General features: G+C 42.0%; 1 protein-coding gene across 1 annotated transcript; it reads left to right on the forward strand.

The window, feature by feature from the left end:
* The first annotated feature begins 970 nt into the window (after nt 1-970).
* PGRMC2 (progesterone receptor membrane component 2) lies at nt 971-14,331 on the forward strand. Its single transcript, XM_075501099.1, has 3 exons — nt 971-1,374; nt 11,629-11,784; nt 12,543-14,331. Exons 1-3 carry the CDS (start codon nt 1,008-1,010, stop codon nt 12,638-12,640), a joined length of 621 nt encoding a protein of 206 aa, XP_075357214.1. The 5' UTR covers nt 971-1,007; the 3' UTR covers nt 12,641-14,331.
* The last annotated feature ends 3,013 nt before the right edge of the window (nt 14,332-17,344 follow it).

A 17,344-nucleotide genomic window follows, 5' to 3' on the forward strand; every position in this document is an offset into this window, starting at 1 on the left:
TAATAAAAGCTTTAAGTCTTTCTCCTCACATAACTGAGCAAATTCACTCCCGGGCATGGGTTGTACTTAACAAGATATACTAAAGCCATCTATGTGTTGCCACTGCTACACTTCACAGCACAAGGCGTAATTCTAGTGGATTAGCCTACTGTTAGTAATCATCCCGTTTTCTGACAGCAAAAAATGGAAGGGTATATTTACCCTAAGCAGTGAAGTGCACCAAGCAGTCCCTTGAGGTACCTCCAAAGGTTTCCCTCCAAGAACGGCTGCTGTTTCACCTCAGGGGCACGCCTGCGTTCACTCAAGCGGACAGCAAAACCCACCTCCGCACCAGAGCTCTGACCAGACGTGTCGCTTACTCAGCAAGCGCCGAAAGGGCGCTGCGCAACGTGGCTGCACCACGCTGGCCAACACCGGTGGCCTTCGACCCTTTCCCCAGCAGCGGAGGCACTCGCGCCCTGCAAACCCACCCCGCGCATCTAAGGCGCTGCCCCGCCGCCCTCAGAGGCGGCCAGCCGGCGCGTCGAGCCCAGCCGCCCTCAGCCCTCTCACGCCACACCGCCTCCTCCCCGCGCTCTGCTTTTACTGTCGCAGGCGGCGGTGCCCGCTCGCTCCCGTGAGGGGAAGCGGGGCGGCGGCTGCGGCGAGCTACGAACGGGCGGGTGTGGCGGCTACGCCACACGGGAAACCCGCCCCCCTCCTCCCTCTCAAGCTCCCGCCAACGCCACCTGGCCGCGCGGGGGAGCGGGGCGGGGGGGAGCCGCGCAGGCGCGTTGGCGGCAGCGGCACCTCTCGCGAGCGGAGGGCCGTTGGGCTGGCGGGGCGTGCCCGCCCCCAATTCGCCCGCGGGGCGCGAGCCTGCCGGGGGCGGTGCCGCCTCGCCCAGGCACCAATGGGAAACGGGCGAGCGGCGGGCGGGGGCGGGGCGGGGCGCGGCGGCCGCCTCGCGTCTCTCTGGGCGCGAGCGGGGCGGAGCCGTCGGGAGGGCAGGCGCTGGCCTGGCAGTGATGGCGGACGATGGGGATGGGAGGCTAAGGACTGAGGGGAGCAGCGACGGCGGCCTGGGGGGCGGGGGCGCGGGGGAGCCGCCGGCCGGCGCGGCGGCGACGGTGGGCGGTGAGATGCTGCTGAACGTGGGGCTGCTGGCGCTGGCGCTGCTGGCGGCCTACCGGCTGTACCTGCGCTGGGGGACGCGGAGCGGGCCGGGGGGCGCGGCCCGGCAGAACCAGGCCGCCGCTCTGCCGCGGATGAAGCGGCGGGATTTCTCCCTGGAGCAGCTGCGCGAGTTCGACGGGGCCCGCAACCCCCGCATCCTCCTGGCTGTCAACGGCAAAGTCTTCGACGTGACCAAAGGCAGCAAGTTCTACGGGCCCGGTGAGACGCCGGGGCCGGGGCCGGGGGGGTCCCTCGGCGGAAGCCGCCCTCCCGCCGTGCCGGGCGGGGGCCCCTCGGCTGCCCGCCGCCTTTCGGGCGGCCCTGACGAGAGACGGGGGCGGTGCTGGGGAGGACGGCGGGGATCTGCTGCGGCGGGCGTGCCCTGCCGCCGGGGGCTCCTTGCTGACGGCGCCCGGGCCTCGCCCCCACCTGGGGGGCGGTGGGCTTCGGGGAGGCCTCGCAGCGTTTCGGCGCTGGTGGCCTCGCTCGGGCCCCTGGGTTTATCGCGGGCGGCCAGCCCCGTGCTCGCCGTCCGCACGCGCGATAGGGCCGCCGCTGCCTGTGGTGGTGTCAGATGGGAAACAGCCGTGCAAACCGCCACCTGGCCCCGGTCCCTACGCTCCGCAACCCCTGACTAGGCCGGCCTGCCCGCCTGGGGCCTAACGGTGGTTTTAAATAGGTGGTGCAAAACGGGTCTGGGTTCTGTGCAGGCTTCCGTCACGCATCCAGTTTTCCAGGTGCCTAGATTTGGATGTGCAATGTTTAATTCTTTTTTCTTCTGTCTTTTCTAGTATGTTTCCCAAGTGCAGCTGAGCAATGCTTCCTTCATTCTAGCTCTTACGGTTCAGGAAAGAAACAAACCAGCCGGTTACTTATTTAGGTGCAAATGCTGTATTGAGTATGGATTTTAATCAGTATAGAGGCAAGCAGGGAGAGCTCGGGGACTGATATGTTGCTACCATTGAGAAGAGTGCAGAAATCAACCCAATCTCTTAAATAGAAAGACAGACAATACAGTTCTTTGGAGCGGAAATGTACACTTCAAAGGTTCAGAAAAGTATGCTTCAAAGGCAATGTTATGTTTCCGTATTCACATTGTAGATTGTGAAACTGCAGTGTATTTTCTCGTAATAAACAGTGTTCCTAATAATGAGGTGGATAGACTTCCTAGGGAGCACTGTGTTCACATCTGATGCCAAAGGAAATGAGGGTTATGACTGCTGATAATTTTCTTCCTTAAGCAGTGGTGGTTTGGAAAACTTGATCTAATCAAATTATGCAGGAGTTTTCGTAGTAGGTGTGGCAAGTGTCCTTGTATGTAAGAGGATACTTCCCCCCCCAGGAAATAGTTCAAGTAAAGTAATTATTGTTATTATTTTTTAATAATCTTAGGTTACAAAAAGAAAAATACAGAACTGGCATGTTACAAGTCTTTGGTTCTTACCAGGGAAGTGACAAGCAGTTGTACAGTTGAACTGGGCTAGTATTTTGTAACTCTGGTTACCCTCAAAGTTTGGGATACCAGCTCTGCTACCGGTCGCAGAAATTGAAACTGCCATAATTGAATCAACATGCTTGTCTGATGGGGTACCATAAAAGTTAACAATGGAATCTAAACTACCTTGCCATGCCTTATTTTGTTTATTGACCAGTAAAGCTGAGAAAATGCGGTCTGGTGCGCTGCAGCTTTCATGACACTTAATCGGGCTAGTTCTTTTGTCTCTCTCGCTTCAGGGGTTTTTAAACTGAGACCTATGTGCTGATATAAAATGCAGGTAATACATATGCTACGTGAAACTTAAAACACCAGTAAGTTGACGGATTGCTTCATAAATTACTCCATGAAATAATACTGAACAATAACCTAAACATTCACTTTAACTCTTTTGTGTATCAAACATAAATTCAATTTTAGACTCTCCACTGTAGATATCATCACTGGTTCACATCGTCAACCTCTGGAGGTCTATTATTGTGAGGAAGCTAAAGCTTTATGTTCTAGGACATCAGTCTGCTTTTTTGATAACTGGCAGCAGCTGGTTTCCCTAAAGCAGTGCTTCCAGCTTTTCGTGGAGAGGGACAAAGGCTTCCCGCCCTACCCCGTCTCGTAGTGAAAGATTGCCTTTTTATAACAGAACCGTCATCATCTTTGTCTATCAGATCTCTGTTACTTGGGACCGTGCACATGAGGATAGTGATGCTCAACCTGCATCGTCAGTTGTGTGTTTTCTGCCAAATGTGTTGATTTTTGAATCGTGCTGACGTGGTTTCCCTGTACGGATGCATGTCGGGGAATATTTTCTTGCAACTGTTTTGTGGCTGAAAAGAAAAAAAGCTAGTAGGTGGTTTGCAGGCCTTAAAAGATCTGAGAAGAGTTAGGTGGAAAAGTCTACAGCTGGTTGAGACCTTTTCAGAAAGACTTCAATCAGAGTAGCCAGATGTCTACAGCAGTTGTCTTGGTAATTTTATGCCTCATAGCTGGAGTACAGCAAGAGAAGTGCAAAGCATACCAACAAAGCCATGGCCAAATTTTGTTTAACAGAAGAAACAGTTGAGGGCACTGGCTTTGCTGACATTGCAGGCTTGGACTGTGAGCCTTTTGTACTTTGTTGCGGTACTGATGTGAAATAGTGCTTCAGCTTTGAAGGCAGCAGAAAGCATTGGCTGAGGGCTCACTGTCAAATCTTAAGTATGTCTCGACTGCTGGGTTAACGTTGGATACCACGGCTGTCTTGGAAGGTTTCTGATGCCTTCAAATTAAGGTCTGGGTTTTTTTCTTCGCTGTAGTTTGGATGCAAAGATATTCCTTATTTTTCTACTTAGAGCAGAAAGCTAAAAATGCAAGGAATTGTCATCTAGTCCAGATTTTTGTCCAGCAGTTGAGATTCTATTAAAACTCCCACCAAGCTTCTGATTTTATTAGAAGCTCTCCTGTTCTTAAGTTTCTATCCACTGAATCCTGTTGTGCTTTGGTCTGTTTCATTGAAGAGCCCTTTACATACATACAGTTAAGATTTTTTAAAAAATGGATAGACTCTTCGAGTCATCCTTTCAAACAGCCATGATGGAAAACTTCAGTTTCTTGAACATTTCAATTAAATGTTTTCAAAATTTTTTTGGTTTTCTCATGTTGTCTTCTTTAAGCCTTCCACAACTTATCTCATTGGTATCCTATTAGTCTTAATAGGTTATATCACACATTTAACTGTCTGTGCCTCCAGAAATCACTTTGCTTACAGTGAGCTCTTAATTTAAAACTTTGCTTGCCAAGTTCTTTTCCAAAATGCTGCTTCCTGGGATAGTACTCTGTCCTGCAAGTATACCCTTTGTTTCAACACTTCACTTTCAGTTGTATTAAATACCACCTCTGTTTGTGCCCAAATGAGTAAGTGTCCTAGAATGCTTTGCTTGCTTATTAATTTTAATTACCTTTTCCTTTATCACCCGCAAACTCTAAAAGAAATAAAGTAAACAAATAGCGGCTCACTATTAAAAATATAATGTAACCAGAATTTCAGAGAAGCTGTTTTGGGGTGATTTCCCCATCTGTAATCACATTGCATGACTTAGAGTCTCATGATTAGTATCTTTAGTGTGTGCTGTGTTGGTTTTATATCCTTATAATGAGAGACAGTTTTTACTCTTTCATTTATTGCAACATTTAATTTCATGTTTGTTTGTATCCATATTCTGGTAGTTTATTGGTCAATAGAAGGGCATAGTAAGAGTTAAAGTAATGTTCACAAATCTTAATATTTAGCATTTAAATTGGCATGCCAAGATAATGCCGTAAACAGGTTTTGATTAACTTATCAAATACTTTGTGCAGTTATGAAAAATATACAGCTTTGAGCATGACAAAGCAAGGTTACATGCAATCCAGTGTATACAACTCTTCCACGTCACTTCTTGGTTCTTAATGTTTCATGATTTTAAAAAAATCAATTTCCTGACTTTCCTTCGCTGCAATACATTGTCGCTGTCAACTCATTTCTCATCCCACTCTTGTCTTTCAAAGTGTCATGAAGATTTCTGCTTTCCAGTTTGCCAAGAGGAATAGATTAGGTAGGAGTAGTTCCTTCCACAAAAATTTGCATCATAGCTCATTTTTCATGAGGGGAAAATTAGCTTTATTTCATGTTGCAAATCTAGTTAAGAACCACGATTTCTGATGTTAAATACTTTAAAAAATTTTGTAGGAAACAGCTGTAGGTTTTTTCCCATCATTTGTATAAAAATAATCTGATGCTGTTAGACTTCCTTTGGAATTGAGTGCGGTAAACTTCATTGTGCCTCTATTTAAAAGATGGTGCTTCTTGACGTTTAAAAGATGGCACATACATCCTTTACAAGGGTATGGATAGAGTGAAATGTTGCAGGAGGGACATCATATATGTTGTCTCTGGAGAATTCTGTTAAGGGTGGCCTTATCTTGAGAACACAACAGGCTGAGGGTTTACAGATTGGTACAGAGGATAAGACTTGGGGGAAAGAAATGCTTCCTGTAAGTTGTGTATCTTAAGTTGTGTATCTTCTCTGTGTTTTTGATGTTTGTCAGCTCTTTGGTGTCTGTGTAATGGAGGTGTCTCCAGCCCCGGGACTCAGCTTTTCAAAGAAAGTGTTTCTGGTAAAGAAACTAAGTTCCTACCAGAAGTAGTAAAACTAAAAAGGTGTATATGTGCATATTGGCGACAGATTATTTCCATACTTCTGATTAAAGGGAGTAGTGCCCTTGCCACCAGGATGAAGGGGTTGTTTTAAGCCCTCAGTCCATGTTCATGGAGAGCAGGGGCCAGTAAAGTGGTTTTGTGTGGGAAGATGCATCTCCTCCTCTGCTTCTGCTCTGTGTGTCTGTCAGCTGTCGGTTTGTTTTTTTTTTTTCCTTTTTCAATAACCTGAATGTATTCCTTAAAAGTTGAACAACTGTGTGTTTGATAGAAGGTCTATGTAAATCCCTAGTTCCTATTTAAACCATTCAGGTTGCAGTCACCTGAGGTTTGAGGGGCCTGATCAAGCAGGTATGCTCAAAGCAAGATATATTAGGATGTGATAGTGGCATTGTTGTTAATGACATATAGATGTTAAATCCAGTACATAGCAGTGTAGCTCTCTTTCATTGAATCAAAAACCTGGCCAGCATTGCTTGCCTTATTGTGGAATAAACCAGTGGCCAGAGCTCTTCTCACTAAAGCAAGATATAGGATCTAGGTCCTCCTCAGGTATGGAGCTATCTTCCAGGAATCTCCTGACTACTGAACTGCAGGCTCTTCTAGCAGTGCTGGTTGTCTGCCCTTTAGTTGAAATTGGGTTATTGATTCTTGCATTTTTTTCCACAGAGTTAAAAAGGGAAGCAAGCAAAAGAGAGTGTGAGGCCCTCTGGTCTTGTGCCTAAGAAGTCAGGTTTAGACTCTTCTTTCTATGCAGTTCCCATCTTAGCACGTAGACTTTGTGGATCGCTCTCCTAAGAACACTTACTTTCCACGCAAGTTGTAACTTAAAATTGACCCACATCTTTCCTTTCATGTAAATCTGGAGCAGTAAAGTTAAAATTATGTCACCTTGAATTCCCAGTGATAAATGTTATTAGAAAGCTTCTGCTTTCCAGCTGCATCTCAAAATGGCTTTGTCTAATTTGTAGCTTTATCATTCCCTCATAAAAGACGCAACACTGAACAAACACGTGTCAGGATTCAGATGGAAAATTTTAAACAGACAGTGGAGATTTCACTTTGATTTGGAGTGGAAAAGGTAGACAAAGTGGTAGAATAGTGCAGCTGTCAATCATTTTGTGGTCTGTCTCCCTTTGTTCCTTTAACTTAAAGTTAAAGGAGAGATTAGTCTTTACTCTTGTCTGCAGTTTAAGAAATGTTGGCCACGAATTTCTAAGCTTCAGACAAACCTGGTTTATATTTCCAGAGGCTGCATGGAGCCCACAGATGCAAAGAACATCTGGTATGCTTTGCATATGTGGTGCTTGCTTAGAAGTGCTTTTTGATTACTTGAAGAAACCAAAGCTGGTTTAAAACTGAATGTTGTTAACCTGTGTGGCTTCTTCGGAGAACTTGTATGGGCCTTGTGAGAATGAATACATTCTTAGATTACAAATCACTTCATTAGATATGAAGTCCGGACATGGCTATCTGTGGTGCAGTCCCTGTGCTGACAGTTGGAGCAATCCACAGTTCAGTGTACAGTGTTCACCTTCATTACTAGTCTTGGAGCGATGGTCTGGGATGTTCTGCAAAGCTAGTATAGAACTCAAATGGTCAGATAGCCTCTGTAGTAAACCGAGAATATCTGCTCAAAAGTTGAACACCAGCATAGGTTTTGCTGGGGGAACTATTGGCCAGACAGGTTGAAAATTGAAACACGTGCTGTTCTAAGATCCAGTTTAGCCTGTTTTGGAGCAAGCGACTAGAAGCAGTGCTTCCAAATAAAAACTTCAGCTTGGACAGCTTCATATCTCAAATTTTTAAATACAGTGCTTTAATGTTAAATTTATTTTTCCTCACCTGCTGTTGTTTTAGGGTGTCTGCAAAGAGAAATTAAATCTTCATTGGAGAACCAAGACAGGGCTAGGAGATGCAGAAATTGGAAAGGTATTTTTACTGGCTGAAGAGACTTTGATTTTGCCAATTCTCAAGCTACCCAGTTCATTTGTGAATAAACATGAATGTTAGGCTGGAAGAAGATGTCAGATTCATCAAGGCGGCCAGATTTTTTAACTGGATTCTGAAAGAAAGTGAGGATCTGCAGGTGGTGGCTAGCAACATTTTGCATGTGTTGTAGCTTAGAGAAGGACGTACTTTATGCAAGGTAGAGTTGTAAGGTAAATGAGGACTTTGTACAGGGGGAAAAAGGCAGTGTATAAATGTGATGGTATAGATGTGGAGATACGTAGGCAAATATGTAGTCTTGATAACTGTTTGGTCTCAGCCCTAAAATAAACAAAGGCTCTGAAACAAAGTGTTTTAATATGTGAAAGCAATGATGGGAAGAAAAACATTCTTCAAGGAAAAAAGTTTTCCTTCATGTAAGGCTTGTAACTATGTGTAGCCAAGTAACATGTAGCAGACATGTTTTTGTGGGTTTTGACACTTCCCTGACTTTCCTTTTGTTGTTGTGAGATGCCAAATAGGAGTGCGAGGAGAATTTTTTAAAGAAGTATTTGACTATGAAATAGCTCATTTGGGGGTACAGCAAAAGAAAACCACTGAAATTTTGTGATTAGGGTCTCAAAATCAGTTTGGTATACATACTTATGCTAATAGCATCTCTTTTTGCAGCCTCTTCAGTATGTATATCATGTCATGGTGCAATCAATTATTTAGAACAGCAGCCAGTCTAAATAGGCAGGCAGACAAAAGGAAAGAAAAGGAGAACTATGGGTAGGGCTTGCAGAGTAAATTGTCATTAAAGAACTCTGTGGGAGTATGTCTAGGATTGCACTAATGTCTCTGCCTCAGAATCATGTTCTTGAAGCATATTTTCTCCTCAGGGTTCTCTATGCTGGCACCTTCCTGGATATTTCTCCAAGTGCAATGAAATCTGATATGCAAATACCTTTTTAAGACTGTTGCACCAGTATTTATATAAAAGTGAATAATAGACTAGGGCTTATAGCAAAACCCCAGACCTGTATATTCTATATTAATATAAAATACTGTACTTAATCTCTGTGTAAAAGTATCTGAATGGAAGCTTTAAATCTTGAAGTAGATTGCTCATACTGAGATCTCTGAACTTCTGCTTTAGCAACCCTGCAACTAAGGTGAAGCCAGGCTTGCACTTTTTTTTAAATAATCATAATTCAATATTTGCCTTTTAGTAAAGGATTAAAGAATGGGACACATTTCTAAGTTACATTTGTAGAGCTGGAATTTGAGATGCTGTCTACCAAGTCCAAAGGCGGGTTTTTACTAGTTAGCATTCTGTTGAGTGCTTGGACTTGGCTTGATGGTTTCTCTGTGACTCCTGAATACTTCTGTAGTAAACATGCTGGAATGTTAACATTTAAATTCAATTTTAGAAAAGAAAAAAAAATATTGGTATAATAGCGTCTGACATTACAATATATTTGCAGACATTTTGCATCCATTAATCTTAATGCAAACTGAGACATTCTGAAAGCATTCATGCTTTCGACTAAGTATATTATTGAGATGCAAGGGTGTTCAGGGCTTGATACTGATAAGTATAATGGAATTCTCTTTTTAATAGAAATAATTGGAATCAAGTTGGTGGACCAAAGGTGGCATCTCAGCGGGTGCTGTAAAACTCCATAAACCACTAAATGCAGGGTAGAAGGGAAGGGGAACAGTGTGCTTCTCTAACTCTGGTTAGCCAGAATTTTGAAAATGCCTTATGCAAATAGCTAGTAGGCTTTATGGAAATATTTGTTTTAAACACTTCAGAGAAAGGAAAACTGGGGACAAAATACTGTTGGTGGGGAGGTTAAGTAGCAATTTATAATTGCTCTTAAGGATTTACTGGTTGTGTGTGGTCTTTGTAAGAGCTGTTTATAGTTCCTGTGTTCTTCATTCAGAACATCAAAAACTAGATCACTTGAATGATAGCTGTTTTGGAGTGAAGCAAGACTTTTTGTTTGAAGAAGCTCTATGTTATGTTGCAAATGATGGCCATCACTGCCTCTTACACTGTTTCATGGGAAGTGACTGAGCATGTAAAATGTGTACATTAAATATCTTGGTATAGGATTGATTTCAGTCTCTGAATCCTGTTTTTCAAATAAACATCTAATTCAGGATACAGATAGGAAAAATAAGAGTTCACAAGCCCTCTTGACTTTGTTTCTCTTAAGTAGCATAAATGTAGTCCCTGATCCCAGAGGTAGTTATTGTGAATGTCATTCCTGGAGCTAAACATCTGAAAGGACAAGCACAGAGATGCTGTTAATCATTATGGTTGTCTCTTACGGCCAGATTTGTACAGTGCAAGCTTCCAGTTGATAGTTCTTTCTCTGATGTGTACTTCTTGTGAAATTTTCCTTTTAAATCAGTTGGTTTATTTCCAGAGAGACAGGGGAATTGTCTTTGGCATACGAGACACCCTTCTGTTCTCAAGTTTGACTGTAAGCAACTTACAGTACCAAGCACTCTGGGGTGGAGAGACGACACCAGTTCTGGTGAGGACGTAGTTTCTTCTAATCCATATGGTGCTCAGGTTCCCTGCCTCAGGAGTTCTTCCTGCTGCATCCAGCCTCTGTCTCAACCCTGAAGTCAATGCCCGGCAAGAGCAGATAGGTGTGGTGGCTGGAGCAAGCGGCCTGGGAGGAAACCAGCCTCTCTGAATGATTTCCTGTGGCTCGTCCTGGTGCAGAAGAGGTCTGAGGTGCTACAGCAGGCAATAGAGGGGGTGAAGGACAGTGTGTTCCCACTTGCTTGTGTTCGTTCTTGCCCATGGGTGCTGCCTTTTCTTCAGGCTGATGGCCACTGTCGTCTTCTGAGAGGTAAGCCAGAGAAGGGTTCTGGCCTATTTATCTTCAAGTAGTGACCACTCCTTATAATGCCTTGGGCATTTCCCTGTTGCTTAGCTGCTGCAGTTAGTGCAGAAAATTTTAAAGTGTTTCTTTGTTTTGTTTTGTGGTTTTTTCAATTGAGCTGAATTAAGGTATTTGTTTTTAGGTAAAGAAAATCTAAGAACAATATGCTTGAGGTTCTTTAGATTAATTAAAATTTGGGAAAGCCAGTTACCAACCTTGTCCTGAAAGTTGTTCATCTGCAAATCATCCAGTTCTCTTTGTAATAATATTTATTTGACAGTCATTGCTCAAAATTTTATTAGCGTATTTGTGCTGCTTTGCATCAGTCAAAAAGCACAAAGGAAGTAGTTGCTTTACATTCTTAACATGAAGATTTGTGCAGTTTTCAAGAACACCACAGGATAGGTGTATGGGTGATCCGCTGCCCAAAATAAATGAGGTTATTTCCACAGAAGTAAGAAATGTGTCAAAAGATGCACTGTCTGTCAAGTATGTAGAAAGTTGTGGTGGTTCTATAAGTGAAGTGAAATTATTAATTAGCACTCAAGTTCTATTTATTGATAACATTCAATGGATTTCTAATTAAGATGTCTGTACAATTTGTTTCTATTCATGCCTGACTTGTAAATATTCTATGTTTTGCTTAATAGAAGTGCATTGCTTTTGAATTCCAGCCTCCAGTCCCTTTGGAATTTACATCAACTGACTTGCATCAAAAGACAGGGATTTTTCCAGCTATCCCTTCAAAGCTGTTTTCCTTGTTCTGCTTCTCTCAGCAGACTTTATCTCCTAGTGATGCTTAAGATTGAATTGCAGTGCTGTTGAATGTCAAACAGCCGTGGCATTGAAACTACTGCTGTTCCCATCACTGCAGAAGTTTAATGTGTGGCTTCGGCAGACTATATAAAGAACTGAGGTTGGTCACTGTAAACAAAGACTTGAAGGTATCGATTTTGTCTTTTTGTTTTCAGAGGGCCCATATGGAATATTTGCTGGCAGAGATGCCTCCAGGGGACTAGCAACTTTCTGTCTAGATAAAGATGCACTCAGAGATGAATATGATGACCTATCGGACTTAAATGCTGTACAGATGGAAAGTGTAAGAGAGTGGGAAATGCAATTTAAAGGTAAATTCTCAAATTAGTAGCACATCTTTAGCTTAAGGAAGTGCTTTTAATAGAAATGACTGATTTGGGCTTGGGGCACCTTTTAAAGAGATGTTGACAGTAACATTAATAATGCAATGTAACTTTCTTAGGAAAAGACCAGGGATTTCAGGCCTTTCTTCCATAGAGAGGATGCCACTATATCCCACTATAGCTTTTTCAACCTTTTAGTTTTATACAAGAAAGCTGTTCTCTTTTCAGCTCTTCAGCGCAGAATTTCACTCTCAAATCTCAGTGTAGCTTAGCTGATGGAATCCCTGCTCACAGGTGGTTGGCTTTGGATGCCATGGAATTATGATTAGGACTAAGAGTTGTCTTGGCATGAAAGGTTGAACAAGTTTGTCCTGAAATAATTTCTCAAAAGTACGGAAGTGTGCCTCTGGAGGGAGGGGGAGTAATTTTTCACATTAATTGAAATCAAAACAGGCTGAGGGAATTTGTGCCAGTTTTAATAGCACCGTTTTCAGCCATTGTGTGATAAAATTTGCCTGATTAGGCACAGGAGAATTGAAACAAAGTACTCAGAGTAGAGAAAGTAGTGAGCAGCAATGGTAGCAAGATTGTTTTAGGAGGCTGAGCGTGCTGATAAATTGTCATCAATTTCAGTGATTCGGGTTCAGAATCTTAGTGTGTAGGAGAAAAAGTGAATTTGCAGCAGTGCAGGCTAACTAGCAAATGCAGCTGTATTTGATTGTAATGGAATCATAAATCTTTTTCAGAAAAATACGACTACGTAGGTAGACTCCTAAAACCAGGGGAAGAACCATCAGAATACACAGATGAGGAAGATACCAAGGATCACACTAAACAGGAATGAACTTTGTAAACAACCAAAGTCAGGGGCCTTCGGAACTGCAACCTCTTATTCCCCATCACAGAATGTCCTGCATCTTTGGGTACAGTTCATCTGCTGCGAAAAACATTCAACAGGTTTTGTACAAGGAAAATAATATACTCACAAATGAAGATTTGAATACTAGACATTATTTGTGCTGCCAAACTTTTTGTTGCAGTTTATTTGTAATGTCTGGTTAGGCTTCGTTAGTGAAGAGGGGCCAGGGATTTAAAGGCAAAAACGCTATTCCTTTTTATCAGTAAGCTGAAGCCTTCAAATAGTATATATTACAAGCTCTCTAAAAGACGTGAGTCTTCTAGCTCAGTGGAAGGTTTGAATCTTGTTTCATGTGTGTCTTCTCCTTCAGCATTAAAGAAAGACGTACTCATGTACATCAGTATCAGTAGGTTAGACTACTGAAACTGGTGTTAAAATGTGAATTTCCAATTTTGTTTTGTATGTGGGCGTTAGTAGCCCTGGCAGAATACTTCAGTTCTCTAAGAGAAGTCCATGTAGATTAGGATGGGGGTAAAATTCATCCTTTTCTCAAAAGGATTGGGTAAAACTGTTTCCTCTGCAACAACTATTATCTGAAGCCTGCCTCTCCCCCCTTTTCCCATCCTCTAAATCAAATCAGATCAAATATTAATTGTGCCTTATTTCGCTTACATAGACTTGAATTGTTTTAAGGGACAGCCCCAAAATTGTGGTTTCATAGTCACTACAAGCAGCTTTGAGACTGAAGTTGGAATGTTCTGTTGACTGGAAAACCTTGATGTCATTCTGTGTATAGAATGTAAAAGAGGAATACTCAGTGTTACTGCCATATGTTAATACTACATATACTTAAATTAGCATTGTGATGGCCAAATGCATACTCCCATGCTTCTTTTTAAGTAATTACAAACACACAAAAAAGTCACCCTTCCTCCTCTTCCAGAAGCTGCCTAACTTTTGGGAGCGTAGCCTTCACACCCCTGTAGAGTGAAGGGCCGTGCGCGCGTGTGTATGTGTGCGTGTTTGTCTGAATGCAAGACTTGGGAGGGATTGTTTCTGCAGATATTGTAAATACGAGTACCATTTTAATAAAGCATGTACAATACCAAATGTGCTGTCAGACTTTATGTAGAAGCTGTTAAGCAGAGCTAGAATATGATGGAATATGAAGTAAGGGGAAGAAGTCTTGGATATGAAACATCCACCGCTATTAATACTGTTCCTTGTCCTCATGGTGTTATTTTCCCCTTCAAGTCCCAGCTTTTGAAGAATCTTGAAGACTTACTCAGGTAAGCTGTATTTAAGAGAATAAACCTATGCCAATGCATTTATGGTGGGGGAAAAAAAATAAGTGATGTAAATAACGGAGAAGCGTTTTAGGAAATCATGTACAGTAAAAGGCGTATGTCTCGTGGCACTAACAGGACAAGAACACTGGAGATCTATACATGGGTATCACTCAACATATTGTAGAAATTTCACCATATGTTCTGTTAAATTCATAAGGGTGACACTGTTAAGTTCATGCCTTGCAGCTTTGTGGCTTACGTCTGTACCTCTGTTTGCAGATTTCACCTGCGATAAGTCTACAGTAACAGATTTCTATATATACATTCTGTTGAACTGTAAACTGTGAAATTCCAGGGACTACTCCTTTTATTACTATTTGACTGAAAGAGATTTATATTGATGTAAATGAAACCAATAAACAAAAATCCTCCCTTGAATCATGTGTAACTCACGTGTCCTAGAAGGCAGGTTGAATTCTCTTCCTTGCATATCCAAGCTTGGAATAGAATAGTTTTATCACGGAAGTAACAGAACTGGAGCCATTTCCCCGTAGAGGTTGGGTTGCACTTGCAGGTTCTTGTACAGGCTGAACAATCCAGTTAGGTGTGCGGCTGTTCAGCTACTGACTGCAATTCAGTAAAGCACTGGTTTCTGCTTAGATCACATCCTTATAAGCTGAGCATTGGTGCAGTGTCCAGACTTTGGTTTGCACGTTGGTACTATAATAAGTGTCCGCTAATCATCTAACACTGCTGAAGTGCTGGGCATGCTAGTGTAACTAACCACAAAAATAAAGTGTTTTAGATGGAACCGTGGAAGCAACCAAGGGATAAAGAAAAGCTTTCTTGTGTGGGACAGGAGCTAGGAGTATTTAAGCACCAGTTCTTTATCTGGATGCTTCACTAGGGAATTTTTTTTATTTTAACTAAATCTCACTGTAAAAGCTTTACTTTTCCACTACACTTCATTTACAGTATGCCTTTCACTTTTAGCTTTTGCGCCAGCTGTTGCACCTCATCGTGGCACCAAGACGCGTATAGCTGTGGAGCAGGAAAGGAAGGCTTACCCAACTATCAGACAGGACAGCCAGATAAATATTTTTTTTCCCAGGCTTCCACATAAAAATACACGTACTATGTCTTACAGCTTCTACTGTACAAAGTCATGGCTGGAGGTTCTTAACGCTTGCCGTGAGTTACTCTGCTCTTCACTCATTACAGCTATTAGTATTGTAGCGTTAGCTGTTTATCATGCTTGCATCTGCTTTACGTAGAAACTTCCTACTGGAGAAAGAAGCGTAGTTTTGTATATGCCCTGACTTCCTAACCCAAGTGCAGCCTTTTCCTTTCCCTTGCTGTAAGAAATGCAGTGAATCTTAATCACAGTGAAGTTACATGCAGTTGTGGTGTTTGTTGGTTTTTTTAAATTGTTTTAAAAGAACAATGGTCAAATTTTTACTTTTATGATTTAGGACTGGTTGAGCAGCACGATGGGTATAGGATGAGTTTTGCTTTGAAGCAACTTAATGGTAACCATGAAGAATACAAAACTGTTATCCTACAGCAGCAGGATGTTGCATAGGCTTAATCCTGTATTTTGATGTCTAGTGGATCTAAATTAACCTCATTCATCCTACGTACAAAGTCACTAGTGATTTAAAGCTGACAACCTAAAAAAAGAGTGCTTTAAAGCACAGGGTAGCTTTCATTTTTATAAAAAGTTGACTCATACAAAGAATAATTTAGAATAACACCAGATCCATCAAGACTTCAGTGCAATTAATATAATAATTTTATGGAGGCGTTCATCCTTGTAACATTTGTGTCAATCACTTGGTCAAAATTCCCTATTACGTAAAATGACAGGCAGTTTGATACTGACAATGTGTTGAATTTTGTTTAAGCAACATAAGGGAGTTGAAGGGAGTATTTCTTATCATCTTTAGAAACAAAATACATTTCCAGTTTAATACATGACTTGTTTTCCTAGGCTAGACTTAACATTAAACTAGTTTGAGTAGTCATTTGTTTTGACACTTCTGCCTTATTTGTACACTGCCTCCCAAAAATGCTTTATTATGGCAGGAAATCTATTTTTAAACCTTCTTGATTAAAAAAAAAAAAAGGTACCATGTTGTTACTTGATCTGAACATCTTGAGTTTCCACTAAGGACTACACCATTGTCCTTTCACATGCTTGTACTTGTTTGTATCTTTTTATTGAGCTAGATCTACTTTTCCTTGGCTAAGGTTTAAATTTTCTATCCTTCAGAGTCAGACACAGCCTGTAAAAGCAGTTTGGCGCTCTGCTTCTGAGCTTGTTTCACTTTAAATATCTTAGTTCTAAGCTATTTTCTAACCTATTTTTTTTCTTCCTGCAAGATCAGTTTGATTTTACTCTCTTCATTGTAAAGGTCAAGGAATAGTTAAACCTTACTTCTGCTTTGTTTCAGTCTCGTTGGTAATTGTTTTCTCTACAGTAGAAGTTTGTGGGGTTTTATTTCCTCCAGGAAATACATGCATTGTTGTGTAGAATAGTACAAAATATTGATCAAGACCTAGGACTTTGAATATAATGGTCTTCCTGGCTCTGCTTTGGGGTTCATTTTATTTTTTTTCGGACAAAGCTGTGTAGTTTTTCATGAAGCGTAACTCGCTAATTCCACAACTCTGTACTGAAGTGTTGCTGAAGTTCATTTATTAAGCTCCCAGTGTGTTTGTGATGAAGTCCTGTGGCCTTAGAGTCCTTCTTGCAGTCTTGGCTCTCTCCCACTTGTTGCAGACTGAAGCATAGGCTGTGGGGAAGAACCTTGGCATCGCTGTCGTCTGACTGCTCTTTCAGGCACGAATGGAACGATGCAATTGCAGCTGTAAATTTGGCTATTTACTCCTTTTCCTACTTAACACTAGTAATAATGTAACTCTGGCCTGGAAGGCTTACTGAAATATGGAAACCAAATAAATAAGTATGAATGTTGCTGGCAAATCCTTCCACTGGCTTCTAATTTATGGTTAAAGGTGAATGTTTACTAATAGATAGTCACAGATTGGGTTTTAAGCTTGCTTTTGATTAGAACATGTGTGCCAAGGTTGGTTCAAATGCAGGTGAAGGGTTGTTTACCTGAAAACTTAAAAAAACCCCAAACAAAAAAACCCAAACAAACTCAAAGTGTTCCTCACCCTTTCTCTTTGGGGAGTCTTGTGGTTTTGTGTATTTTTTTCCTGTAAAAGTTGCCAGAAGGCAGCAACTTTAATGTGTTTCATAGAGGTCTAGTCTGGCACTGCAACCTTGCTGCAAAATTCCTGAATGAATTGAGTTGTCCCTATTCTGGTTACAAAGTTTACTTGGGGTTTTTTGGTTTTTTTGTTTTTTTTTTTGTGACAAGTGTATTTTACTGAC

This window comes from Mycteria americana, chromosome 4 (genome assembly GCF_035582795.1).
Source record: "Mycteria americana isolate JAX WOST 10 ecotype Jacksonville Zoo and Gardens chromosome 4, USCA_MyAme_1.0, whole genome shotgun sequence".
NCBI classification, from domain to species: Eukaryota; Metazoa; Chordata; class Aves; order Ciconiiformes; family Ciconiidae; genus Mycteria; species Mycteria americana.